The sequence below is a fragment of the Artemia franciscana genome, chromosome 21, assembly GCF_032884065.1.
Source record: "Artemia franciscana chromosome 21, ASM3288406v1, whole genome shotgun sequence".
NCBI lineage: Eukaryota > Metazoa > Arthropoda > Branchiopoda > Anostraca > Artemiidae > Artemia > Artemia franciscana.
This window is the reverse complement of record NC_088883.1, coordinates 1,511,378-1,539,101: the sequence shown is the minus strand read 5'-3', so window position 1 is coordinate 1,539,101 and position 27,724 is coordinate 1,511,378. Positions and strand designations below refer to the sequence as shown.

Below are 27,724 nucleotides of genomic sequence, written 5' to 3'. Positions count from 1 at the left end.
ACCTGAGCAAATGTAGTGAAATGGAAGTATAGACACTAGGTTCGCCTACTATCTTAATGATAACGCTCTGAGGTCTGTATTTGATATGGACATATGGTGGAAAATCGGAAGTTTCAAAGGCGGTATATTTGCATAAATGCTAAATCTGGAACATAGTAGGAACTGTGGTGAATCACTATTTTTTTTTTTTTTTTTTTTTTTTTTTTTTTTTTTTTTTTTTTGATTAGTTAAGCATAATGAATCCTATATATTTGACCAAATTTCGACCTGAGCAAATGTAGCGAAATGGAAGTATAGAAACTAGGTTCGCCTACTATCTTAATGATAACGCTCTGAGGTCTGTATTTGATATGGACATATGGTGGAAAATCGGAAGTTTCAAAGGCGGTATATTTGCATAAATGCTAAATCTGGAACATAGTAGGAACTGTGGTGAATCACTATTTTTTTTTTTTTTTTTTTTTTTTTTTTTTTTTTTTTTTTTTTGATTAGTTAACCATAATGAATCCTATATATTTGACCAAATTTCGACCTGAGCAAATGTAGTGAAATGGAAGTATAGACACTAGGTTCGCCTACTATCTTAATGATAACGCTCTGAGGTCTGTATTTGATATGGACATATGGTGGAAAATCGGAAGTTTCAAAGGCGGTATATTTGCATAAATGCTAAATCTGGAACATAGTAGGAACTGTGGTGAATCACTATTTTTTTTTTTTTTTTTTTTTTTTTTTTTTTTTTTGATTAGTTAACCATAATGAATCCTATACATTTGACCAAATTTCGACCTGAGCAAATGTAGTGAAATGGAAGTATAGAAACTAGGTTCGCCTACTATCTTAATGATAACGCTCTGAGGTCTGTATTTGATATGGACATATGGTGGAAAATCGGAAGTTTCAAAGGCGGTATATTTGCATAAATGCTAAATCTGGAACATAGTAGGAACTGTGGTGAATCACTACTTTTTTTTTTTTTTTTTTTTTTTTTTTTTTTTTTTTTGATTAGTTAAGCATAATGAATCCTATATATTTGACCAAATTTCGACCTGAGCAAATGTAGTGAAATGGAAGTATAGAAACTAGGTTCGCCTACTATCTTAATGATAACGCTCTGAGGTCTGTATTTGATATGGACATATGGTGGAAAATCGGAAGTTTCAAAGGGGGTATATTTGCATAAATGCTAAATCTGGAACATAGTAGGAACTGTGGTGAATCACTATTTTTTTTTTTTTTTTTTTTTTTTTTTTTTTTTTTTTTGATTAGTTAAGCATAATGAATCCTATATATTTGACCAAATTTCGACCTGAGCAAATGTAGTGAAATGGAAGTATAGACACTAGGTTCGCCTACTATCTTAATGATAACGCTCTGAGGTCTGTATTTGATATGGACATATGGTGGAAAATCGGAAGTTTCAAAGGCGGTATATTTGCATAAATGCTAAATCTGGAACATAGTAGGAACTGTGGTGAATCATTATTTTTTTATTTTTTTTTTTTTTGATTAGTTAAGCATAATGAATCCTATATATTTGACCAAATTTCGACCTGAGCAAATGTAGTGAAATGAAAGTATAGAAACTAGGTTCGCCTACTATCTTAATGATAACGCTCTGAGGTCTGTATTTGATATGGACATATGGTGGAAAATCGGAAGTTTCAAAGGGGGTATATTTGCATAAATGCTAAATCTGGAACATAGTAGGAACTGTGGTGAATCACTATTTTTTTTTTTTTTTTTTTTTTTTTTTTTTTTTTTTTTTTTTTTTTTTTTGATTAGTTAAGCATAATGAATCCTATATATTTGACCAAATTTCGACCTGAGCAAATGTAGTGAAATGGAAGTATAGACACTAGGTTCGCCTACTATCTTAATGATAACGCTCTGAGGTCTGTATTTGATATGGACATATGGTGGAAAATCGGAAGTTTCAAAGGCGGTATATTTGCATAAATGCTAAATCTGGAACATAGTAGGAACTGTGGTGAATCACTATTTTTTTTTTTTTTTTTTTTTTTTTTTTTTTTTTTTTTTTTTTTTTGATTAGTTAAGCATAATGAATCCTATATATTTGACCAAATTTCGACCTGAGCAAATGTAGCGAAATGGAAGTATAGAAACTAGGTTCGCCTACTATCTTAATGATAACGCTCTGAGGTCTGTATTTGATATGGACATATGGTGGAAAATCGGAAGTTTCAAAGGCGGTATATTTGCATAAATGCTAAATCTGGAACATAGTAGGAACTGTGGTGAATCACTATTTTTTTTTTTTTTTTTTTTTTTTTTTTTTTTTTTTTTTTTTTTGATTAGTTAACCATAATGAATCCTATATATTTGACCAAATTTCGACCTGAGCAAATGTAGTGAAATGGAAGTATAGAAACTAGGTTCGCCTACTATCTTAATGATAACGCTCTGAGGTCTGTATTTGATATGGACATATGGTGGAAAATCGGAAGTTTCAAAGGCGGTATATTTGCATAAATGCTAAATCTGGAACATAGTAGGAACTGTGGTGAATCACTATTTTTTTTTTTTTTTTTTTTTTTTTTTTTTTTTTTTTTTGATTAGTTAACCATAATGAATCCTATACATTTGACCAAATTTCGACCTGAGCAAATGTAGTGAAATGGAAGTATAGAAACTAGGTTCGCCTACTATCTTAATGATAACGCTCTGAGGTCTGTATTTGATATGGACATATGGTGGAAAATCGGAAGTTTCAAAGGCGGTATATTTGCATAAATGCTAAATCTGGAACATAGTAGGAACTGTGGTGAATCACTACTTTTTTTTTTTTTTTTTTTTTTTTTTTTTTTTTTTTTTTTTTGATTAGTTAAGCATAATGAATCCTATATATTTGACCAAATTTCGACCTGAGCAAATGTAGTGAAATGGAAGTATAGAAACTAGGTTCGCCTACTATCTTAATGATAACGCTCTGAGGTCTGTATTTGATATGGACATATGGTGGAAAATCGGAAGTTTCAAAGGCGGTATATTTGCATAAATGCTAAATCTGGAACATAGTAGGAACTGTGGTGAATCACTATTTTTTTTTTTTTTTTTTTTTTTTTTTTTTTTTTTTTTTTTTTTTTTTTTTTTTTTTTTTGATTAGTTAAGCATAATGAATCCTATATATTTGACCAAATTTCGACCTGAGCAAATGTAGTGAAATGGAAGTATAGACACTAGGTTCGCCTACTATCTTAATGATAACGCTCTGAGGTCTGTATTTGATATGGACATATGGTGGAAAATCGGAAGTTTCAAAGGCGGTATATTTGCATAAATGCTAAATCTGGAACATAGTAGGAACTGTGGTGAATCACTATTTTTTTTTTTTTTTTTTTTTTTTTTTTTTTTTTTTTTTTTTTTTTTTGATTAGTTAAGCATAATGAATCCTATATATTTGACCAAATTTCGACCTGAGCAAATGTAGTGAAATGGAAGTATAGAAACTAGGTTCGCCTACTATCTTAATGATAACGCTCTGAGGTCTGTATTTGATATGGACATATGGTGGAAAATCGGAAGTTTCAAAGGCGGTATATTTGCATAAATGCTAAATCTGGAACATAGTAGGAACTGTGGTGAATCACTATTTTTTTTTTTTTTTTTTTTTTTTTTTTTTTTTTTTTTTTTTGATTAGTTAACCATAATGAATCCTATATATTTGACCAAATTTCGACCTGAGCAAATGTAGTGAAATGGAAGTATAGAAACTAGGTTCGCCTACTATCTTAATGATAACGCTCTGAGGTCTGTATTTGATATGGACATATGGTGGAAAATCGGAAGTTTCAAAGGCGGTATATTTGCATAAATGCTAAATCTGGAACATAGTAGGAACTGTGGTGAATCACTATTTTTTTTTTTTTTTTTTTTTTTTTTTTTTTTTTTTTTTTTTTTGATTAGTTAACCATAATGAATCCTATATATTTGACCAAATTTCGACCTGAGCAAATGTAGTGAAATGGAAGTATAGAAACTAGGTTCGCCTACTATCTTAATGATAACGCTCTGAGGTCTGTATTTGATATGGACATATGGTGGAAAATCGGAAGTTTCAAAGGCGGTATATTTGCATAAATGCTAAATCTGGAACATAGTAGGAACTGTGGTGAATCACTATTTTTTTTTTTTTTTTTTTTTTTTTTTTTTTTTTTTTGATTAGTTAAGCATAATGAATCCTATATATTTGACCAAATTTCGACCTGAGCAAATGTAGTGAAATGGAAGTATAGAAACTAGGTTCGCCTACTATCTTAATGATAACGCTCTGAGGTCTGTTTTTGATATGGACATATGGTGGAAAATCGGAAGTTTCAAAGGCGGTATATTTGCATAAATGCTAAATCTGGAACATAGTAGGAACTGTGGTGAATCACTATTTTTTTTTTTTTTTTTTTTTTTTTTTTTTTTTTTTTTTTTTGATTAGTTAAGCATAATGAATCCTATATATTTGACCAAATTTCGACCTGAGCAAATGTAGTGAAATGAAAGTATAGAAACTAGGTTCGCCTACTATCTTAATGATAACGCTCTGAGGTCTGTATTTGATATGGACATATGGTGGAAAATCGGAAGTTTCAAAGGCGGTATATTTGCATAAATGCTAAATCTGGAACATAGTAGGAACTGTGGTGAATCACTATTTTTTTTTTTTTTTTTTTTTTTTTTTTTTTTTTTTTTTTTTTTTTTTGATTAGTTAAGCATAATGAATCCTATATATTTGACCAAATTTCGACCTGAGCAAATGTAGTGAAATGGAAGTATAGAAACTAGGTTCGCCTACTATCTTAATGATAACGCTCTGAGGTCTGTATTTGATATGGACATATGGTGGAAAATCGGAAGTTTCAAAGGCGGTATATTTGCATAAATTCTAAATCTGGAACATAGTAGGAACTGTGGTGAATCACTATTTTTTTTTTTTTTTTTTTTTTTTTTTTTTTTTTTTTTTTTTTTTTTGATTAGTTAACCATAATGAATCCTATATATTTGACCAAATTTCGACCTGAGCAAATGTAGTGAAATGGAAGTATAGAAACTAGGTTCGCTTACTATCTTAATGATAACGCTCTGAGGTCTGTATTTGATATGGACATATGGTGGAAAATCGGAAGTTTCAAAGGCGGTATATTTGCATAAATGCTAAATCTGGAACATAATAGGAACTGTGGTGAATCACTATTTTTTTTTTTTTTTTTTTTTTTTTTTTTTTTTTTTTTTTGATTAGTTAAGCATAATGAATCCTATATATTTGACCAAATTTCGACCTGAGCAAATGTAGTGAAATGGAAGTATAGACACTAGGTTCGCCTACTATCTTAATGATAACGCTCTGAGGTCTGTATTTGATATGGACATATGGTGGAAAATCGGAAGTTTCAAAGGCGGAATATTTGCATAAATACTAACCTGGAAAATATTAAGAACTGTGGTGAATCACTATTTTTGTTGTTGTTTATTAGCTTCTTCGAGGATATATCCAACTGAATCATGGATCTACGCGCTATATTTCGAAAAATCACTATAGTTAGGAAAAATCACTAGTTTCAGAACAAAAGTCACTAACTAGAAGAAAATCACTGGGTAACATAAAAAATCACTAGAATTAGTGATAAATAACTGGGGATGGCAACCCTGCCTATGATACTGTTTCCCGACAGTATGTTGTATATCTATCTATTCAATGGACGTTTGCCGGAGCTTTACGCCAAATCAAACAGTTCGTGGTAACGAACTGTAGTACAGAGCGACCCGGCTCAATAGTAACCAAAACTCTAAAAAATGGAATTTTGATACAAATAGCTACATCAAAAGAATTGCATTTTAATGCTGATTTTATATATTTAAAGTTTCATCAAGTTTAGTCTTACCCATCAAAAGTTACGAGGGGTTGAGAAGAGGGGGATATGTTGGGGGAAACTTTCATCGAGGAATTTGTCATGGGGGAAGAAAATTTCCATGAAGGGAGCGCAGGATTTTCTAGCATTATTTAAAAAAAAATTAAAAAATAAATATGAAAAAGTTTTTTCCACTGGAAGTAAAGAGGAGGATTAAAACTTAAAACGAACAGAAATTATGACGCATATGAGGGGCTCACCTCCTCCTATTACCTCGCTCTTTACGCTAAAGTATTTTTAGTAATTTCAACTGTTTATTCTACCGTTTTTGTGATTCAGGGGTCATTTTTAATGAATTGGGAAAAAATTTAAGCTTTAGTGTAGAGAGCGAGGTACTGACGAGGGTGTGAACCCCCTCCTATATGTAATAAAAACATGAGAATACAAAAGTTCGTTACGTAAACTAATTTATAAGTTCTAGTTGCCTTTTTAAGTAACCAAAAAATCGGAGGGCAACTAGGCTTCCTGCCCCGCTCCTTTTTTTTCTCAAAATCATTCGATCAAAACTATGAGAAAGCCATTTAGCCAAAAAATAAAAATATCCAAATTTCGTTTTAACTATCCCTCTGCGGAGAGCCAAAATCAAAACAGGCATTGATTCAAAAGCGTTCAGAAATTAAATAAAAAAAACAAGTTTTTTTAACTGGTAAGGAGCGTAAGTAAGTAAGTAAGGAGCGACATTAAAACTTTAAAACGAACAGAAATTACTTCGTATGTGAAAGGGGTTACTTCCTAATCAAAGCACCGCTCTTTACGCTAGAGTTTTTTACTGTTTTAAGAAGAAGAGTTGAGAGAAAGAGTCAAACTTTAGCGTAAAGAGCGGGGCGTTGATGAGGAAGCAGCCCCTTTCATATACGAAGTAATTTCTGTTTGTTCTAAGTTTTAATGTCGCTCCTTACTTCCAGTTAAAAAAAAAAACTTGTTTTTTTTTTTATTTAATCATTAACATGTCCCATATGAACATATGAACGCAAGACTATACGCGCCAAAACTCATTCCTATCAATTTTTAGCATATTTTCTAATTTTGAAAGATATATCGGTACTTGTATGAAATGCCCCATACCGCTCAGGTTGTTCATTCATTTACGCAATGCAGAACCGGTTTTTTGTTAGTTTCTTACAGCTTAGCGTGAGACACAACAAAGACAAGTGACAAAATAATTGGAAAATACATAATTTGGGCTAATATTTGTACATTAGGGGGAGGGGGTGAGAGTAAAGTATTTGGACAATTTGAAGTCAGAAAACAATTCTTACTACGTAATATGCAGAATAATTGCACCTAACACATCAAGCATGTAGACCCGGCTATATTTTACCCCCACCCCCCTAATGTGCAAATATATAGCCTAAATTTTTTTCTAAAGCATTATATTTTGACCCTACTTAGATATATTTCATTAGGATTGAGCGTCAGAAAATACATTAGAAGAATATTATACCCCTTAGCATTTCATTCAAGTACCGATATGTCTTACTGTATAATTGAAGCTTGACCACTTAATTTTTTCCATCTTTAAAATTAAAATAGGTGCAGGGCTTTCAGGTGGCGAAGTTATGCCATTCCTAACATTTTTAAAATCAAATTTTGCCACCTTGGCCTAATCTTGAATGATATTTACCCACGTACCCTATATTGAATACCAACTTCAATACGTAAAAGACTATTTCTGCCTTGAAAATAATACTTAGATTATCAAATAGTTTGTGGTAACAAACTGTAAGTAAGAAACTAATAGATAAAAATAATTCATTTTTATGTTGATTCCAAATATATAAAATTCCTTAATTTTCACCTTACCCATCAAAAGCTACATGCTTGAGAAAATATGTCTAATTCCTGAAAAATGGGGGAAACTACCCCCCAAAAATCAGGTGATTTTTAAAGAAAATCCCATCATTAGGTACAGGATAACATAAAACCCTTCTATTGAGGTTTCAAGCTCCTAACGGATGAATATTTTTTTTTTCATTTTACTTATTTATTTCCTTTTCCAAGAGGTAGTCATATCGAATCAGTTGTCCTATAAGATCAGGACAGGGTTCGTTTGAACGGAAATGATAAGTTCTAGTGTCCAACGCCCTTCCCACGTCCCTTTATTTACAAAAGACATCTGATCAAAATTTTGAGATATCTATTTGCTTCAGCATAGCTGAAAATTTTAATAACTAGGCCCATGGGCATGATATGACCTGCCACGGACCCTGGAGGAGGGGCCATATGCTATGCAATTTGCCCATTATTTACATATAGTATTTGCTATTGAGAATATGGAAAGTTTCGGGAGAGAAAAATTTCTGCAGGGGGTATCTCCCGCGGGGATAATTTTCCAAGTGGATGAAAGTTTCCTGCGGGAGTTTTCCATGATAAATTTTATGCAGGGGCGAATGGCATTTCCTCGCGGTTTAACAAGATGTCAAAATCAATGGGAAGCCTAAACCTGACTACTGCAAATTCCGATACTCGGTAATTATTTACTCTCCTGATAATCTTGGAAGATCCATAATTCAGAAAGCTATTTCTGTTTTCTACCAAGCTATAAGTATTTTCACTAATATTCCTAGATAGGGTTTTAACTTTACTGCCTAAGGCATCTTCTGCTACTTCACAGATTTCCTAAAATGATCCAATTCATTTTCCACATCGCCAAGTGATGAATTCCAGTTTCATATCTAATTGCGCTTAGACAGTTCCTATCAAATTCTTATCCTGGGATATATTAACGTCATAACTACCTTTAAGCTAGAAACCTTTCCAATAGTTCAGCTTAAAAAAAAAAACCTCTAAGGACTAGTGGATGGTGAGCTTTATTTTAACATCAATGACGGTACTCCTGTATACCCTAGTATCCCGTATGAATTGATTACAGTCTTCAATTCACAATTAGTTAATCTCTAAAGTCGACCATCTTAATACCATTTAAGTACCATGTTAATTTATGGACCATTTTCTGATCAAACACCATGTTGATTGCAACCAGGATATTGTACCCACAAAATTGTAGCAATCTATTGTCATTGATTTTGTCCTTCCTTCACCAATTTTACTGAGCCTAGGATATCGTCCATTCCTTTTTGTACCAATTTGGGTATTAAAATCCCCCCACAAAAATATTCGATTTCAACCTGGGACCTCGTCCATTTGTTCCTGTAGTTTTATTCAGGATTCTTTTGAGTCACTACTGTCTCTGTCAGTAGGTTCTACTGGGGTAAACAGAAAGATGTTGTCCATCCAAATCAGCCTCACAAAAACAAACAAACTGGTTTTTGACGTGGTTCAGTCAAAAACTTTGCGAAATCACTAGGTAATTTTCCTTTTTCTAAAAGCCATGTTTGTAGTTTTCAGTCTCTTATCTTTAACTTTACGACGACCATACACTGAAAACTCATTCACCACACTAGCATCACTATAGACTCTAATGATTATCAAATCCTGTTAGATCTGTCTCTAGAAACCCATTCTCTCCTCTACAAGGATAAAATGTTTTTACTAATATTCTTAGCTACTTCTCTAATTTCCTTCTCTTCTACTTGGCAAAATTTGTTCCTTCGACATCCTATTCATCTTCTATGTTCTCAAATTCTAAGCTCACGAGTTTCAAACCCAACCACTCTTGGAAAGTTCCTCTCATAGCATCATACTCGATGCTAGCATCATACTCCGTGAACTTCATACCTGCTCGGGAGATAATTACCCTTCCTAAATTTCAGCTTTAAATTAACTACAAACAATATTAGAGGGTGATCTTAGCTTTTATTCTTTACTAGGTTGCAGGTGCGGCTGCAATCATGATATAAATTTGATGTCTTAACAATTTTTGGTATTTTATTCGTGGTCAATCCCTAAACTAAACTCCAAAGGATATTGAAACTAACACTATTTTTATTCTTCACTAGGTTGCAGGTGCTGCTGCGACCGTTATATAAATTTGATGTCTTAACCATTTTTATGGCACTTGGTATTAACCAAGTGACATATAGCAATCGCCAATTCTGTCGGTCTGTCTGTCTGTCGGTCTGTCTGTCTGTCTGTCGGTCCCGGTTTTGCTACTTTAGGCACTTCCAGGTAAGCTAGGACGATGAAATTTGGCAAGCGTATTCCCGATTTGACCATCTGGGGGGAGTGGGGGGCCGGTTAATTCGCAAAAAAATAGAAAAAATGAAGTATTTTTAACTTCTGAGCGGGTAATTGGATCTTAATGAAATTTGATGTTTGGAATGATATTGTAACTCAGAGCTCCTATTTTAATCCCGACCAGATCTGATGACATTGGGGGGAGTTGGAGGGGGAAACCTATAGTCTTGGTTTTGCTATTTTAGGCACTTCCAGGTAAGCTAGGACGATGAAATTTGGCAAGCGTATCAGGGACCGGGCCAGATTAAATTAGAAATAGTGGTTTTTCCGATTTGACAATCTGGGAGGGAGTGGGGGGCCGGTTAATTCGGAAAAAATAGAAAAAATGAAGTATTTTTAACTTATGAGCGGGTGATTGGATCTTAATGAAATTTGATGTTTGGAATGATATTGTGTCTCAGAGCTTTTATTTTACATCCCGACCGGATCTGATGACATTGGGGGGAATTGGAGGGGGGAAACCTAAAATCTTGGAAAACACTTAGAGTGGAGGGATCGGGATGAAACTTGATGGGAAAAATAAGCGCAAGTCCCAGATACGTGATTGACATAACCGCAACGGATCCGTTCTCTTTGGGGGAGTTGGGGAGGGTTAATTCTACACAAATTAGAAAAATCAGGTATTTTTAACTTACGAAGGAGTGATCGGATCTTAATGAAATTTGAAGTTTGGAAGTATAGCGTGTCTCAGAGCTCTTATTTTTAATCCTGACTGGATCCGGTGACATTGGGGGGAATTGAGGGGGGGACCTAAAATTTTGAAAACACTTAGAGTGGAGGGATCGGGATGAAACTTGGTGGGAAAAATAAGCACAAGTCCTAGATACGTGATTGACATAACCAGGACGGATCCGCTCTCTTTGGGGGAGTGGGGGCGAGGGATGATTCTGAAAGATTAGAAAAATGAGGTATTTTTAACTTACAAGTTAAGAAGGAAACATGTTTGAGAAGGAAGCATGATAAGAATACAATATGCATAACAATTGTAGCAAACAGATTTTGCTTGGAACTCCCTATATTTTACCCCCCCCCCCTCTTAATGTGTAAATATACAGTCGAAATTATATATTTCCCCTCTATTCTCCCAATGTGTCTCTCTTGTTTCATACCTTGTACTTATTAATTGAATTAACTGTTTAAAAGAAGAACCGGAAAACAAGTGATGGGTGACAGAATGCATTGGTTTTATATAATTTGGACTATATATTTGCTTTTTAGGGGAAGGTGGGTTGGTGGTAAAGTATAGGGGGGATCCATGCAAAAGGTGTTAGCTACAGCTATTGTGCGTATTATGAAATGTTTTCTTAAAATGTTTCCTTCTCTAGGCTTATACCCCTAAGCTGTAACTATTGCTGACGAAATTGGAATTCCCTAAGAAGTAAAGTCCTGCGGATGTAACTGTTCCAGTCATCTATGCAGTCAGCACAGTAAAGGGAAAATATTTTTACACTGTGACGGTCATCAATGATGATTTTAAATTCATGAACTTAGCTATTGACTTTTAATTAGTTCCCATGTCCTTTGGGCACAGACAACGCGGACCCCAGTTATTGCTCACCTGTTTCAAAGGCCGCCTTTTCAAATGCGCAATTTAAATACGTATTTAAAACATTTTCCATGAATATGATGAGCAGGTCATTCAAAGAATCTATGTCAAAAGATAAGGATAAAATTGTAACTGAAATGTATGAAAAAAGTCCTACCTATAAAGAACGGTATTGATAATTCAAAAGGGCAAGGTAATCATTTTTGATATTATTCTAAAGTCGGGTGTTGAATATTTCGATAGCCTTGCAGACTCAAAGGACTGCAGGTACATACACAGGCTCTTGATTCGTTTTTTAGGGGGGGGGGTGATTAACTTAAAAACAACGAAAATTGGTTCTATTAGTCTGTGGCCTTTTGAAAGAAAATTACTGGTACTTATGTATTATACCTAACATGCTCAAGAAGTGTAGTTACGTTAATCATAATGAAATACACCAAAACATGATGTAAATATAATACTTTAGTTTATACAATAGTATAATTTGGGCTATATATTTGCAAATTAGAGGGGGGGAGAGAATATATCTCAGAAATGGGTTAAAAACCTAACCTTACCCCCACCCCCTGATGTACACATATTTGGCGCAAATCATACAAGTCCAATGCATTCTGTCTCCCGTCATTTGTCCTTGTTTGACTTACGAAAGGGTGACCAGATCTTAATTAAATTTGATATTTAGAAGGATCTTGTGCTTTAAAGTTCTAATTTTAAAGTCCGACTAGATCTTGTGACATTGGGGGGAGTTGGAGGGCGAAACCAAAATTCTTGGAAAACGTGAAAATTGGGTATTTTTATCTTGCGAATAGATAATCGGATCTTAATGAAATTTGATTTTTAGAAGGAATTCATGTCTCAGAGTTCTTATTTCAAACCCCGACCAGATCTTTTGACATTGAGGGGAGTTGGAGGGGGAAATCTTGGAAAAACACTTTGAGTGTAGGAATCGGGATGAAGCTTGGTGGATAGAATAAACAAATATCCTTGATACATGATTGACAGAATCTTACTGGATTCGCTCTCTTTGGAGGAGTTGGGGGGAGGGGTTCAGTGATTTGGCGAGTTTGGTTCTTCTGGACGTGCTAGGGCGATGAAAATTGGTAGGCGTGTCAGGGAGCTGCACAATTTGACTTGATAAAGTCGTTTTCCCAGATTCGACAATCTGGGGGGCTAAAGGGAGAGGAAAAATTAGAAAACATTAGGTATTTATAACTTACGAGTGGGTGATCGGATCTTAATGAATTTGGATATTTAGAAGGACATCGTGACTCAGAGCTCTTATTTTAAATCCTGACCGGCATTATGCCTCTTATTTTCATTTTTAAATCAATCTATTGATTCATAGAATTTTGTTAGAGCTCATACCATATGATCTCTTGGCTCTTAGCTCTTCTCGCCTCGTCACAAGTGCCATATGAGCTCTTAGCTCTTGTTGGTGTTTTATTAGTGGTCAATCCCTAAGCTAAACTCCAAAGGATATTGAAACTAACACTATTTTTATTCTTTACTAGGTTGTAGGTGCGACTGCAATCATGATATAAATTTGATGTCTTAACAATTTTTCGTATTTTATTCGTGGTCAATCCCTAAACTAAACTCCAAAGGATATTGAAACTAATACTATTTTTATTCTTCACTAGGTTGCAGGTGTTGCTGCAACCATTATATAAATTTGATGTCTTAACAATTTTTGGTATTTTGTTCGTGGTCAATCCCTAAACTAAACTCCAAAGGATATTGAAACTAATACTATTTTTATTCTTCACTAGGTTGCAGGTGTTGCTGCAACCATTATATAAATTTGATGTCTTAACAATTTTTGGTATTTTGTTCGTGGTCAATCCCTAAACTAAACTCCAAAAGATATTGAAACTAACACTATTTTTATTCTTCACTAGGTTGCAGGTGCTGCTGCAACCATTATAAAAATTTGAAGTCTTAACAATTTTTGGTATTTTATTCGTGGTCATTCCCTAAACTAAACTCTAAAGGATATTGAAACTAACACTATTTTTATTCTTCACTAGGTTGCAGGTGCTGCTGCAACCATTATATAAATTTGAAGTCTTAACAATTTTTGGTATTTTATTCGTGGTCAATCCCTAAACTAAACTCCAAAGGATATTGAAACTTACACTATTAGGTGAAATATTAAGATCCCTCAAAGCCCTTAATGGCGTATCTCTCTCTCTCTCTCTCCCCATCAGTATGTGCTCACGAATTGTGCCATTTAGTAGTTATAATAAATTTGAAATCTTAATAATTTTGTATCTTTTATTCGTGGTCAATACCTAAACTAAACTCCACAGGATATTCAAACTAACTCAATTAGATGAAAAATTAAGGTCCCTCAAAGTTATTAATGACGTATCTCTCTCTCTCTCTCTCTCCATCAATATGTGATAATAAATTGTGCCAGATAGTATTTATCTGACGATAAATTTGAAGTGTTAATAATTTTTTATCTTTTATTCGTGGTCAATACTTAAACTAAACTCCGCAGGATATTTAAGCTAACACTAATGGATGAAATATTAAGATCCCTCAAAGCCATTAATGGCGTAAAGGTTGTCGATGTTTGTTGAAGTTTCAATCGCAGGGTGTTTTTTACAGGGACAGGTATGAAACCTTTAACCTAACCTTGTGCCAGGTCGCATCGAATCCAGAGCTTTGTTTTGCCGGGCAGAGATCAATCAATTGTGCTACTAGTGGATATTAGAACCATTACCTTGACATGGCTATTTAATTTCGTTCGTACATTAATTTACGTTCAGTTTGGGACGGGGGTCAGTGGCGTGACTCTGTAAGCTTAGCCAGAGTTGACCCGGCTCTAAATGGGTACCTGGAGAAATCTGGGGAAGGTAAACAGGAAGGATGTGCGAAAGCACAGGATGGCTGGCCCCCAACCCCTCTTTGCACTTCCTGGCTGAAGGGCCAAGAAACGGAGATCAGCACCGCTGGTAGGGACTGTAAAGTCTAATCCTTTACCTTTTTTTACCTTTATTAATTTACCTACAACAGTAATATATAACAATTGTTTTTATTTAAGGATGAGAACGTCAACATTCGACTTCCAAGGATAAAACTTGACGTGGAAGTAAAAATGATCGATGCTCTTCGTGAACTGGGATTGACAAATATTTTTGATGATTATGGTGCAAATTTCAAAGAAATTAACCCTAATGACCACTTACATGTATCTGAAATATTTCACAGGTAAGTACCTCTCTCTCTCTCTTCTCATTCACTTTTCTTCTCTTCTCTGCAAGTTTTCAGAATTTTTTATCTCTAAAAGCTATTACTGTCTGGAGTTGAGCAAATACAGAATTCAGGCTAGGGTCAATACAATTCAAAAGATCATGAGTAGATTTTAAACTGAAGTTTGTTAAAAACTTCTGATGTTTCCTCATAGTTTTGTAGTCTTTTGAAGACGCTCGTCCAAGAGCTGGATTTTTTGCCACTTCTTCTTCTTGTTCTTTTCCAAGGATTGCTACTGGAAAACAATCATTTTAAACTCTTTCTAACGAAGCCTCTCTAAATACTTTTAAAATTAATTAAAGAAGTTTTTGTAACTCCAATATCTTAGGAGATATAGGTTTTTTTTAGAATTTTTAATTTCACCAAGTTGTTGAAAAAATTTATAAGACAATCTGATTATTACCTTCTATGAATACTAACCTGAGTCAATTTAGTAATGCCATGAAAGTTCTTTGAAATCTGACTTTGCCCTGTTGGTAGAACATTGGTTCCAAAGTTTGTTCTTTTGTTTATTTTTAACACGGCATCCCTCAAAAAACAAAGTTGAGCAAAAAATTTTCACTCTCAATTTAAAAAAATTACTGAACATGTTAAAAAGAATGAATAAAATTCGTCGGCATTTCAAATAATCAAAAGAAAACTTGAATAAAACTTGAATTAATTTGAGGGTGTTTATACAAGAATGTTAAATGAAGATATGTTTATAAGAACAAAGAAAAAATTATTGTATTTTAAGTAAGATTTTATAAACAAATCAGTAAACGTAAAATTCATCATATTCTCTATCAAAACGGTTATTGCAATCTAGATATTCACTCTGCATTTTTAAAAGATAAAACTAATTTTGCCTATTTTTATTTTTTAGCAGTTCAGAAAAGATTTTGCCTAATAATCAGATTCATCATGACTGGGTACATATTTGGTATACAACCACTAAGAGCATCCCATTGTTCCAAAATTCTATCCACAGCAGCTTTGACTGAAAGCAAGCTGACGTGGACTAACCCGAGGACTAACTTGAGTCAATTTAGTGGACTAACCCGGACGAATATACAAAATATTGCTCATCTTACGATCATGAGGCTTTTATGCACCTCATGCTATGAGGCCTTTATGCACCGAATCTTGCGAATTTATGTTTATTTTCTTAAAGCGGTGGTTTTCTACAGGAGGTTTCTTAGTAGCCGCCTCAGTTTGAGAGGATGTCGGGAAGATTGATCGTTACCCCTCCCCCCAGAGTTTCTTTTGATACCCCTTACACTCCTCCCTTCTATATTTTGAAAAAGACGTAATCAAGTATTTTCATTTAAATTGGTCTTTTTTCGTATTTTCATTTAAAAAACTATAAAACAACTAAATTGCCTCAACACAGCTTTTGAAAAGTAAATTGTTCCCCCCCTTCCTGACTTACCGTGAATTGGTATCACAACTTCTAATAAGGCTTTGAGCATTAGTGAAAAACTTGTTTACTTAATTTTCTTTTTCCTTTTGTATAGTTTATGTAATTCACTTTACAATGAAAGACTCCTGTGCTCCATAATTTTCAATGATTTTAAATTTGAATGAATTGATAAAAAATACTAAGCTAACTCTCTTATAGCTAGCTTTAAGAAACATAGGAAAGACATCAATAAATTAAAACCTATGAAACGCATTATGTGTTTCAAACACAGCTCAAACACCTTAAAAAAACGAAAAAAATAATAAAATTGCATTAGAATAACAAAAAAAAAGACACTGACAAAAAGCAATTGGAAATGCAAGAAAGATTGAATTTATATCTTAATCAAATATTGCAAAACCTGTGAACGCAACATTAAATTGATGGAACCCAATATCGACATTACAATAAGAAACCCAATATTGACTTTACATGTAATCATTGCTTGAAGAAAATTATGGAGATTCGTTCTCAATTGTTCACACTTCAATCGAAAAATACTGTCAAACCCCCCAGTCGTAACTTCCCAGACTCCTACAACTCAAAATTTCCTTCATCTCAGAGACAAGATATATTATTGCCTGGTCTGCTTTTGTTTTGCGTTTTCATTTAATTTATTGTTTGCATTTCTCAAAGCCTTACTGGCTTTTCTTAATGAGTTGATTGTTAATAAATGAATTAATTGATTTCAATTGAATGTTAATTAATGAATTTTGTTAATGAATTGATAAATGATTATATTCTATTTTCTAGAACAGTGATAAGAATTCACGAGTCTTCGCCCGAATCAGGGAACAGCTTAGACATGAGCAATCACATTGGTGCTTTTGGTGATAAATATTTTGAAGTCGACCATCCATTTATATTCCTAGTGTGGGATTATCCAACTGGGACTGCCCTGTATCTGGGTAGAGTAGTACAACCAGACATAACTTAGATTGAAGGTATGTATCAGTTTTTCAGAATTTACAGGGGGAGGAAAATTATGATAGGTCCGAGAGCAAAAAAAATGCCAGCTGTTATCCACCTCAATCAATTTTCCTTTCTATCTGTCTCTCTTTTTGTCTTTCCCTCTCTCTTGCTCACGTTATCTCTCTATACCTATCTCTTAAAATGGTTAATTCCATGCAAAAGATTAAGCAGAATCCCATTAAGATTCTGACTCCCACTGAGGACAGGATCTACGCATAAGCCCACGCCTAGCGGTGCAGAATTCCGAGGGGCGCAAAAAAACACCGAGTGACTTTTTTCTTAACAAAAACTAAACTGATATGATGTATCGTCAAAGTGGCAAGTGCACTTTGCTGCTCCGCTAGCTATTCACAGAAAACTTGTTTGAAAACAACACAGGAATTCCGTAGCCAATTATAAAATGTCAGATGTCTCCCAAGAATGGCAGCTGTGAGCTCAGTATCACCTCTCTCTTGCATTACTTTCGGATCATCACTCATCAGTTGCCTTCTGTCCAGGGCTTCCACTATCCCCAAATTTATTTGATATCCCTGTTAATCGCTTGGGGCTAGGGGTGTCAAAGGCTTGACTCCGACCCTGCTCTCACTCCCCTATAAAAATATATGGCCTTAAAGTATACTATTTTCTAGTTCGTCTACTCTTCCTGTATGAATGATCTCTTTGTCTCCCCTCTCCCAAAAAAGGGTCTGGCTTACTGTCAGCACCATATAATATATGAGGATAAAATACCTGCTTAATCAATCACTTTAAGGTATATATCTCCTGATCCATTCAACTAGTCATATAATTTCGATATAACTTGGACTTTCTACTGAGAATGATTGAATACAGCCTAAAAAAATGGGAATATTATCACTTTTTGAACAATTTTCAATAATACTCAATATAATAATATTCTCAATTCGAAAAACCAAGCACGCCAGATTTTAAAGTTTAGTTCGGTAGATGGATAGAGCTGAATCTCAGCTATGGAGTGATAACAAAATTATTTTTCTTCGTTGATACATTAAAAATAAAGGAGAGCAGAAAAAAACGTACAAAAAATTGCAAAGCGATGACAAAACTTTAAAATTCGTCTTTTAATCGAACTTTATGTCTATGAGAATTAATTTTTATTTTTTAACTTAACTTATATTTTTTTTAATTATTTAAAAAAAAATATTTAAAAAAAAACATTAATTTTTTTTTTTATTTTTTAACTTTTTAACTTATAGAATTTTTTATTCGAACCTTATTTCTGAGAATGAGGAGATGATCAGCAAATGTTTCACAAACATTTTAACCCGTTTTTTCAAATATTTTGCGAGGTAAGTTAACCATAGAAAATATAATTTTCGAGGAAATTTGCTCTTTCATATACATTTTACAAGTACAAAAGTAGGTTTGTGTTAAAAGCAAGCTGATGGAATTTTTTTTTCACCTTTGTTTTTTCCTCTTCTTGCTCTCTCCTTTCATTCTTTGATTTATCCCCTAATATTAAAATGTGCACTTTTTTAACGAAATGAGGTTTAGCTGCTATATTTTGTTATATTAGAAAATTAGCACTGGGTTAAGAAAATCTGTAAACTTGAGAAAAAAAGAAAAAATACATGGCTTGTCACTGTTAGCAAGGTCATTAAATTCTAGCGCTCCCTATGGGTAATTAAAGTGGCATTGTTCGACATTTTGATGCTTCTGGAAGTAGTGCCTTACCTCTTTTTAACTTACCACGCTTGATCCTTTAAATCTTCTAATCAAACATTTCTGCCAAAGTTTTGCCTTACCAAAAATGAACTGCCTGCAAGTTCCAATTCGGGCCAATAACTAGAAAAGGGAGTTTGATTATAAAAAAAAACAGCAAATAATTCAAAAGAATCGCCTTTTTGTGTAGATTTCAAATGTACAAAATTCATCAAGTTTAAAGTTATCCCTCAAAATCTAGGAGCCTCACAACAATTGCCTGATTTTCAAAAAAAAATCGAAATACCCTCAAAATATAAGTTATCTGGATGAATACTACATTATCAAATTCAGAATGTCAGAGAAGTCTATTTGTTTTTGACTCCATGGGCGATTGCATCGAACTAAGGGTCCTAGAAAATAGGGAAAGTTTATGTTCATTTGGACAGAAATTAAACGTTCTATTGTTCTTTTAAAGTAGCTTAAAAGACTGTTCCACGGGAAAGGGGCATTTTCTGACATTTTGTGATACCAAACTACATTCTTATCACCAAAAGGGCCAAATCACTGTAAATTAAAAACTTTAAGATAGCAAATCGATTTAAAAGCATCGTACTACTATATATTGCGCTTGCCAGTTTCGTAGGAAGTAATAACGTTTGGTGGTGCATTCCTTCATAAAAAGTCAGGCAATCCATAAAAGAGCAATGGTTGATAAGGACATTTGTTTTAAAACTTCGTTTAACTATTTGATTCACTTGATGTTTTATGAAATTATATACAATTGCGTATCAGTCATTATGAAGAAGGTTTGATAAGTCACTGTTTAGGCAGGAGAGTGCCATCTAGTGGCGATTTACCAAACTTGTTCATTCAAGTAAAGAACAAAAAATAAGTAATAATTAAAACCTACATTTCTGAAATTAGGCGATTATTTAAGACTTTCGACCTCCGAAGTTCAGTGACATCTATCACAAGCAAGCGCAGGCTTATTAGCTGGTGCTAGCTGTGCCTAAGAATAGAAGTGTGTCGTAAGCAGTGTTTTCGTCCTTAGTAATTTGATTATTTTTGGTGATTTTTTTTTGCCTAGTGATTTGACTTTCTTCTACTGCTTTAGAGAAGAGAGTAGGAGCTTTGTCATTAAGAAATTTATTTTTAAAGTTTCCTCAAGTGGTAAAAATGGACAATCTGAAGAATATTAGTGACAATTTAAAAAAAAAAAACATTATCCGGGGGGAAATTTATTTCAAGAACTATGATTCGGTGATTGTTATCAACGCCCTTTGGGATTTTAACATGATAAACAGAAGAAAACTGCTCCAGTAGCAAATGTTGAATATTCCAACTTTTCTATAATTGTTAAATGGATATTCAGCTAATTTTTGAAAAGAAAAAAAATTCGGAAGCACCTTACTTTCTTGAGAGCCAAATAAAATATTCGAAAAGTGATCAAGCCAATCTGTTGGCTATATTTTGTTTGAAAAAACAGGATATAGATAAAAGATTAATGAAAAGTATGAAGGAATGCCCATCACATTACGTAAGTAACTTAAAAATTAGTTTCAGTTATAAATATACACTACAGCAAGCTTGTTATCAGAATTTTTCTTCCCTGGAGAGAGCCTCTGTACTTTTTACTCTAAATAGTCTATTACCATTCCCAAATACTAAAAATATTATGCAGGGTAACTTAAATTTCAAAAGCCATTCTATGTCCAATTCCTTCTCCAGTTATTTTTTTTGTATCAAATGTTCAATTTAAGGTTCCTCAGATTCTTATATATATATATACTAGCTGTTGGGGTGGCGCTTCGCGCCACCCCAACACCTAGTTGGTGGGGGCACTTCGCCCCCCCCCCTCCCCAAGCCCCCCCGCGTGCGTAAGTCGTTACGCGCCATATTAGTTACGCGCCATTGTAGTTGTGTCCCTATGTCCCACCTGTGAATATAGATAGATATATATATATATATATATATATATATATATATATATATATATATATATACATATATATATATATATATATATATATATATATATATATATATATATATATATATATATATATATATATATATATATGTTTTTAACTACGTAAAACTTGCGAATATACAACATTCTTTGCTGTCCCATTGTCTGTGCATATAAATAGATTGTCAGGTTTACCGACTCTTGAACATGCAACATATAATGGTCCATGGGAAAACAATCCGTATTCAGATCTATACCTCATGATTCTAATGATTGCCCTTGAGCTTTGTTGATGGTGATTGCTAATCGACCATTCCCTGAGTCGCCATCGTCATTTATATATCCCCCTGTGCACCCCGGCGCCCCCTTTGTAGTTATGTCCCTGTGTCCCGGTCGTCATTTATATTCCCTGTGTCCCGGTCGTCATTTGTGTCCCGGTGTTCCAGTCTGTGATTTCTCTTTGAGTGTCCCGGGCGTCATTTATATTCCTTGTGTCCCGGTGTCCCGGTCGTCATTTATATCCCCCTGTGCCCCCCGGCGTCCCCATTGTAGTTGTGTCCCTGTGTCCCGGTCGTCATTTATATTCCCTGTGTCCCGGTCGTCATTTGTATCCCGGTGTCCCGGTCTGTATATACATTCGTTTTTTAGTTTTGTTTTTCTCCTTTATTTTTTTCCTTTTTTCTTTTTTTTCTTTTTTAGTTTATTTAGATTTTTAGATTTTTTAGTTTTTTTATTAGTTTTTAGTTTTTTTGTAGTTTTTACCATTTTTTTACTTTTTTATATTTATTAATATTTTTTTAGTTTTCTTTTTCTCTTATTTTTCAGTTTTTTCCTTTTTTTTAGTTTTTTCTTTTTTAGTTTTTAGTTTTTTTTTTGTTTTTTACCTTTTTTTAGTTTTTTTAGTTTTTTAGCTTTTTTAGTTTTTTATTAGTTTTTAGTTTTTTTTTTAGTTTTTGCCTTTTTTTAGTTTTTTCAGTTTTTTTTAGTTTTTAGTTTTTTACCTTTTTTTAGTTTTTTTAGTTTTTTAGCTTTTTTAGTTTTTTTCTTTTTAGTTTTTTTTGTAGTTTTTACCTTTTTTAGTTTTTTTTCTTCTTTTGTATTAGTGTGAAATAATTCAGACGTCATATGCGGACAAACACGACGTCACTCGACAGACAGACAGACAGACATAACCCACAAACAACTTATTTTTATATATATTTATTCATATTTTTTTAGTTTTCTTTTTCTCTTTTATTTTTCAGTTTTTTCCTTTTTTTTAGTTTTTTTCTTTTTTAGTTTTTAGTTTTTTTTAGTTTTTTACCTTTTTTTAGTTTTTTTTAGTTTTTTTTAGTTTCTTAGCTTTTTTAGTTTTTTTATTAGTTTTTATTTTTTTGTAGTTTTTGCCTTTTTTTATTTTTTTCAGTTTTTTTTTAGTTATTAGATTTTTACCTTTTTTTAGTTTTTTTTAGTTTTTTAGCTTTTTTAGTTTTTTTTTCTTTTTAGTTTTTTTTGTAGTTTTTACCTTTTTTAGTTTTTTTCTTCTTTTATATTAGTGTGAAATAATTCAGACGTCATATGCGGACAAACATGACGTCACCTGATCCACAGATCCACACACAGACAACTTATTTTTATATATATAGATATATATATATATATATATATATATATATATATATATATATATATATATATATATATATATATATATATAAATAAGTTGTCTGTCTGTGTGTCTGTCTTTCTGTCAGGTGACGTCATGTTTCTGTGTTGACTGACGTCATTAAGTTAGTTGTCGTCATTTTTGCTTTGACGGTGATACAACATTAACAGCTTTTTTTTCGCTTTGCAAAAATGATTCTTTTGCAAAAAAACTGCTGTATACTGAAGTGCCTTCGTATTACACGTGGAATACTAAAAATAAAGTATTTGAACGTCGAAAACAGGGTAAGTCAGTCGACGGCCAACCTACCATCTTCAAAGATACCACGATAGGAAGACTCTACACCGTTCACCCCAATCAACATGAATGCTTCTTTCTACGCCTGCTTTTGGTGAATGTACCCGGTCCGACATCCTTTGAGTATTTGAGAACTGTAAACGGTACTATACATGACACTTACCGTAGTGCATGCCAAGCTCTCAATTTATTGGAGAATGACCAACACTGGGATAACTGCATCAATGACGCGTGCGAAACGTCAACCCCAAGTCAAATTCGTGCATTGTTTGGCATCATTTTAACAACTTACTCTCCATCAGCTCCTACAGAGTTATGGGAAAAATATAAGTCAAAAATGTCCGAAGATATACTCCATCGAAAACAGTTAGAGACGTCAGATATGACTTTTGATTTTACATCAGAAATTTATTACTACACTTTAGTTATTATAGAAGCTTTGTGCGTACGTATGGCAAACAAACCTCTTCAGGATTTGGGAATGCCTTCACCTAACCGTATCGCTGCTGTTTCGACATGTGTAGAATTGGATCGTGCACAAAGTTACAGTACGAGTGATCTATTGTCGTATGTACAAAATAACATTTCCAAGTTAACGTCGGAACAAAAAGACATTTATGATACGATAATGCATTGTGTCGATAACAACGTTGGAGAAATTTTCTTTTTGGATGCGCCAGGAGGTACTGGTAAAACATTTGTGATAAAACTGATTCTGGCATCAATTCGATCAAAAAATGATATAGCGTTGGCAATTGCGTCGTCCGGAATAGCCGCAACATTGCTGCCTGGTGGAAGAACTTCTCATTCCGCTTTGAAATTGCTTCTGAATTTGCATTCTACAGAAACTCCCACGTGCAATATTTCCAAATCATCTGGGATGGGTAAAGTATTGCAGCAATGCAAACTTATTATTTTGGATGAGTGCACAATGGCACACAAAAAATCGCTCGAGGCTCTGGATCAATGCTTGAAAGATTTGAGAGGGAAGTCGAAACCCTTTGGCAGCACATTAATATTGCTTGCGGGAGATTTCAGGCAAACATTACCTATAATACCTAGATCAACTCCTGCAGACGAAATGAATGCTTGCCTGAAAAATTCTAATTTATGGGCACACGTAAAAATATTAAAATTAACTACAAATATGCGTGTCCGATTGCAAAACGATGACTCTGGTCAAACATTTTCAGATCAATTGCTGACAATTGGAAACGGAAAGCTCCCAGTAGACTCAATTTCAGGACGTATACAACTACCTGCTGATTTCTGTAATTTAGTGACGTCCAAAAATGAATTGATTGAAAAAGTATTTCCGAATATTCTAAAAAATTATAAAAATAATAAATGGCTAAGTGAAAGAGCGATTCTCGCACCCAAAAATATAGACGTCCACGAAATCAACAATATTGTTTTGACCAATATTCGAGACCAGGCAGTCCTTTACAAGTCAGTCGACACAGTTTTGGAACCAAATGAAGCGGTTAATTATCCATCTGAATTTTTAAATTCCATAGATCTTTCAGGGTTTCCACCACACGTGCTACAACTAAAAATAGGCGTACCATTAATACTTTTAAGAAATATAAACCCACCAAAGCTTTGCAATGGCACTCGACTTGTCGTAAAAAAAACAATGGAAAACCTAATAGAGGCCACAATCTTGACAGGGCCTTTTGAGGGTGAGGCTGTTCTTATTCCTCGCATTCCTATGATTCCAACGGATCTGCCTTTTCAATTTAAAAGATTGCAATTCCCAATTCGATTAGCATTTGCAATCACCATTAACAAAGCTCAAGGTCAATCATTAGAAAAATGTGGTATAGATCTTAGTACTGATTGTTTTTTCCATGGACAATTGTACGTTGCATGTTCGAGGGTCGGTAAACCTGACAATCTATTTATATGCAGCGACAATTGGACAGCGAAGAATGTTGTATATTCGCAAGTTTTACGCAGTTAATTTGTATTGTATCTATCTATCTATCTATCTATATAAAAACGAGTTGTGTGTATGCATGTTTGTTTTTTTGTAAAAAGAGCGTTTGCATATGATGTCATTATTAGTACATACGGCTTTGTATATGCAGAGACAATGGGAAAGCCAAGAATGTTGTATATTCGCAATTTTTACGTAGTTTAACTCCTGCAGACGAAATGAATGCTTGCCTAAAAAATTCTAATTTATGAGCACATGTAAAAATATTAAAATTAACTACAAATATGCGTGTCCGATTGCAAAACGATGACTCTGGTCAAACAGTAGACTCAATTTCAGGACGTATACAACTACCTTCTGATTTCTGTAATTTAGTGACGTCCAAAAATGAATTGATTGAAAAAGTATTTCCGAATATTCTAAAAAATTATAAAAATAATGGATTATTCTTTATGGTTGATTGTGTGTGGCTATGCTGTTTGACCTATGTGATTGTATGGATGAGTAGGGTTAAGGCCTCATTCAAGTGCTGGTCTATATTAATCACTAATTTAGGAAAACAGTCTTCCTTTTCTCCTTCTGTCTCTCTTTTTTTTTTTTTTTTTTTTTTTTTTTTTTTTTTTTTTTTTTTTTTTTTTTTTTGTGTTTGTGCTGTAGCATTGGTGATTTCTCTTTTCATGATATATATATATATATATATATATATATATATATATATATATATATATATATATATATATATATATACTAGCTGTTGGGCCACCCCAACACCTAGTTGGTGGGGCGCTTCGCGCCCCCCCAAGCCCCCCCCCCCCCCGCGCGTGTAAGTCGTTACGCGCCATATTAGTTACGCGCCATTGTAGTTGTGTCCCTGTGTCCCACCTGTGAATATAGATAGATTTATATATGTGTTTCGAATTACGTAAAAATTGCGAATATACAACATTTTTGGCTTTCCCACTACTGGGAGCTTTCCGTTTCCAATTGCCAGCAATTGATCTGAAAATGTTTGACCAGAGTCATCGTTTTGCAATCGGACACGCATATTTGTAGTTAATTTTAATATTTTTACGTGTGCCCATAAATTAGAATTTTTCAGGCAAGCATTCATTTCGTCTGCAGGAGTTAAACTACGTAAAAATTGCGAATATACAACATTCTTGGCTTTCCCATTGTCCGTGCATATACAAAGCCGTATGTACTAATAATGAAGTCATATGCAAACGCTCTTTTTACAAACAAACAAACATGCATACACACAACTCGTTTTTATATAGATAGATAGATAGATAGATACAATACAAATTAACTGCGTAAAACTTGCGAATATACAACATTCTTCGCTGTCCAATTGTCGCTGCTTATAAATAGATTGTCAGGTTTACCGACCCTCGAACATGCAACGTACAATTGTACATGGGAAAAACAATCAGTATTAAGATCTATACCACATTTTTCTAATGATTGACCTTGAGCTTTGTTAATGGTGATTGCAAATGCTAATCGAATTGGGAATTGCAATATTTTACATTGAAAAGGCAGATCCGTTGAAATCATGGGAATGCGAGGAATAAGAACAGCCTCACCCTCAAAAGGCCCTGTCAAGATTGTGGCCTCTATTAGGTTTTCCATTGTTTTTTTTACGGCAAGTCGCGTGCCATTGCAAAGCTTTGGTGGGTTGATATTTCTTAAAAGTATTATTGGTACGCCTATTTTTAGTTGTAGCACGTGTGGTGGAAACCCTGAAAGATCTATGGAATTTAAAAATTCAGATAGATAATTAACCCCTTCATTTGGTTCCAAAACTGTGTCGACTGACTTGTAAAGGACTGCCTGGTCTCGAATCTTGGTCAAAACAATATTGTTGATTTCGTGGACGTCTATATTTTTGGGTGCGAGAATCGCTCTTTCACTTAGCCATTTATTATTTTTATAATTTTTTAGAATATTCGGAAATACTTTTTCAATCAATTCATTTCTGGACGTCACTAAATTACAGAAATCAGCAGGTAGTTGTATACGTCCTGAAATTGGGTCTATCGTATCATAAATGTTTTTTTTGTTCCGACGTTAACTTGGAAATGTTATTTTGTACATACGACAATAGATCACTCGTACTGTAACTTTGTTCACGATCTAATTCTACACATGTCGAAACAGCAGCGATACGGTTAGGTGAAGGCATTCCCAAATCCTGAAGAGGTTTGTTTGCCATACGTACAGACAAATCTTCTATAATAACTAAAGTGTAGTTATCTGACGTCTCTAACTGTTTTCGATGGAGTATATCTTCGGATATTTTTGACTTATATTTTTCCCATAACTCTGTAGGAGCTGATGGAGAGCAAGTTGTTAAAATGATGCCAAACAATGCACGAATTTGACTTGGGGTTGACGTTTCGCACGCGTCATTGATGCAGTTATCCCAGTGTTGGTCATTCTCCAATAAATTCAGAGCTTGGCATGCACTACGGTAAGTGTCATGTATAGTACCGTTTACAGTTCTCAAATACTCAAAGGATGTCGGACCGGGTACATTCACCAAAAGCAGGCGTAGAAAGAAGCATTCATGTTGATTGGGGTGAACGGTGTAGAGTCTTCCTATCGTGGTATCTTTGAAGATGGTAGGTTGGCCGTCGACTGACTTACCCTACCGTTGCCATTGTAGGTTCTTCAGTCATTTTACAATTAGAAATTTCTCTTTCAACGGTCTTCTTACAATTAAAAATTTGTCTTTGAACGATATTCTTAAATACCTGTGTCCTGGTCGTCATTTATATTCCCTGTGTCCCGGTCGTCATTTGTGTCCCGGTATCCCAGTCTGTAATTTCTCTTTGAGTGCCCCGGTCGTTATTTATATTCCCTCTGTCCCGGTCGTCATTTGTGTCCCGGTCTGTAATTTCTCTTTGAGTGTTTTTTCTTTTTAGTATTTTTTAG

At 34.0% G+C, this 27,724-nt stretch overlaps 1 protein-coding gene across 1 annotated transcript in view; it reads left to right on the top strand.

Moving 5' to 3' along the window:
• Positions 1-27,724, top strand: part of LOC136041001 (leukocyte elastase inhibitor-like) — a 75,817-nt gene that overhangs the window by 44,446 nt on the left and 3,647 nt on the right. The window contains exons 4-5 of the mRNA XM_065725494.1: positions 14,654-14,820; positions 17,057-17,247. Coding sequence (XP_065581566.1) covers positions 14,654-14,820; positions 17,057-17,240 — 351 coding nt within the window. The 3' untranslated portion in view covers positions 17,241-17,247. The remainder of the gene's footprint in view (positions 1-14,653; positions 14,821-17,056; positions 17,248-27,724) is intronic.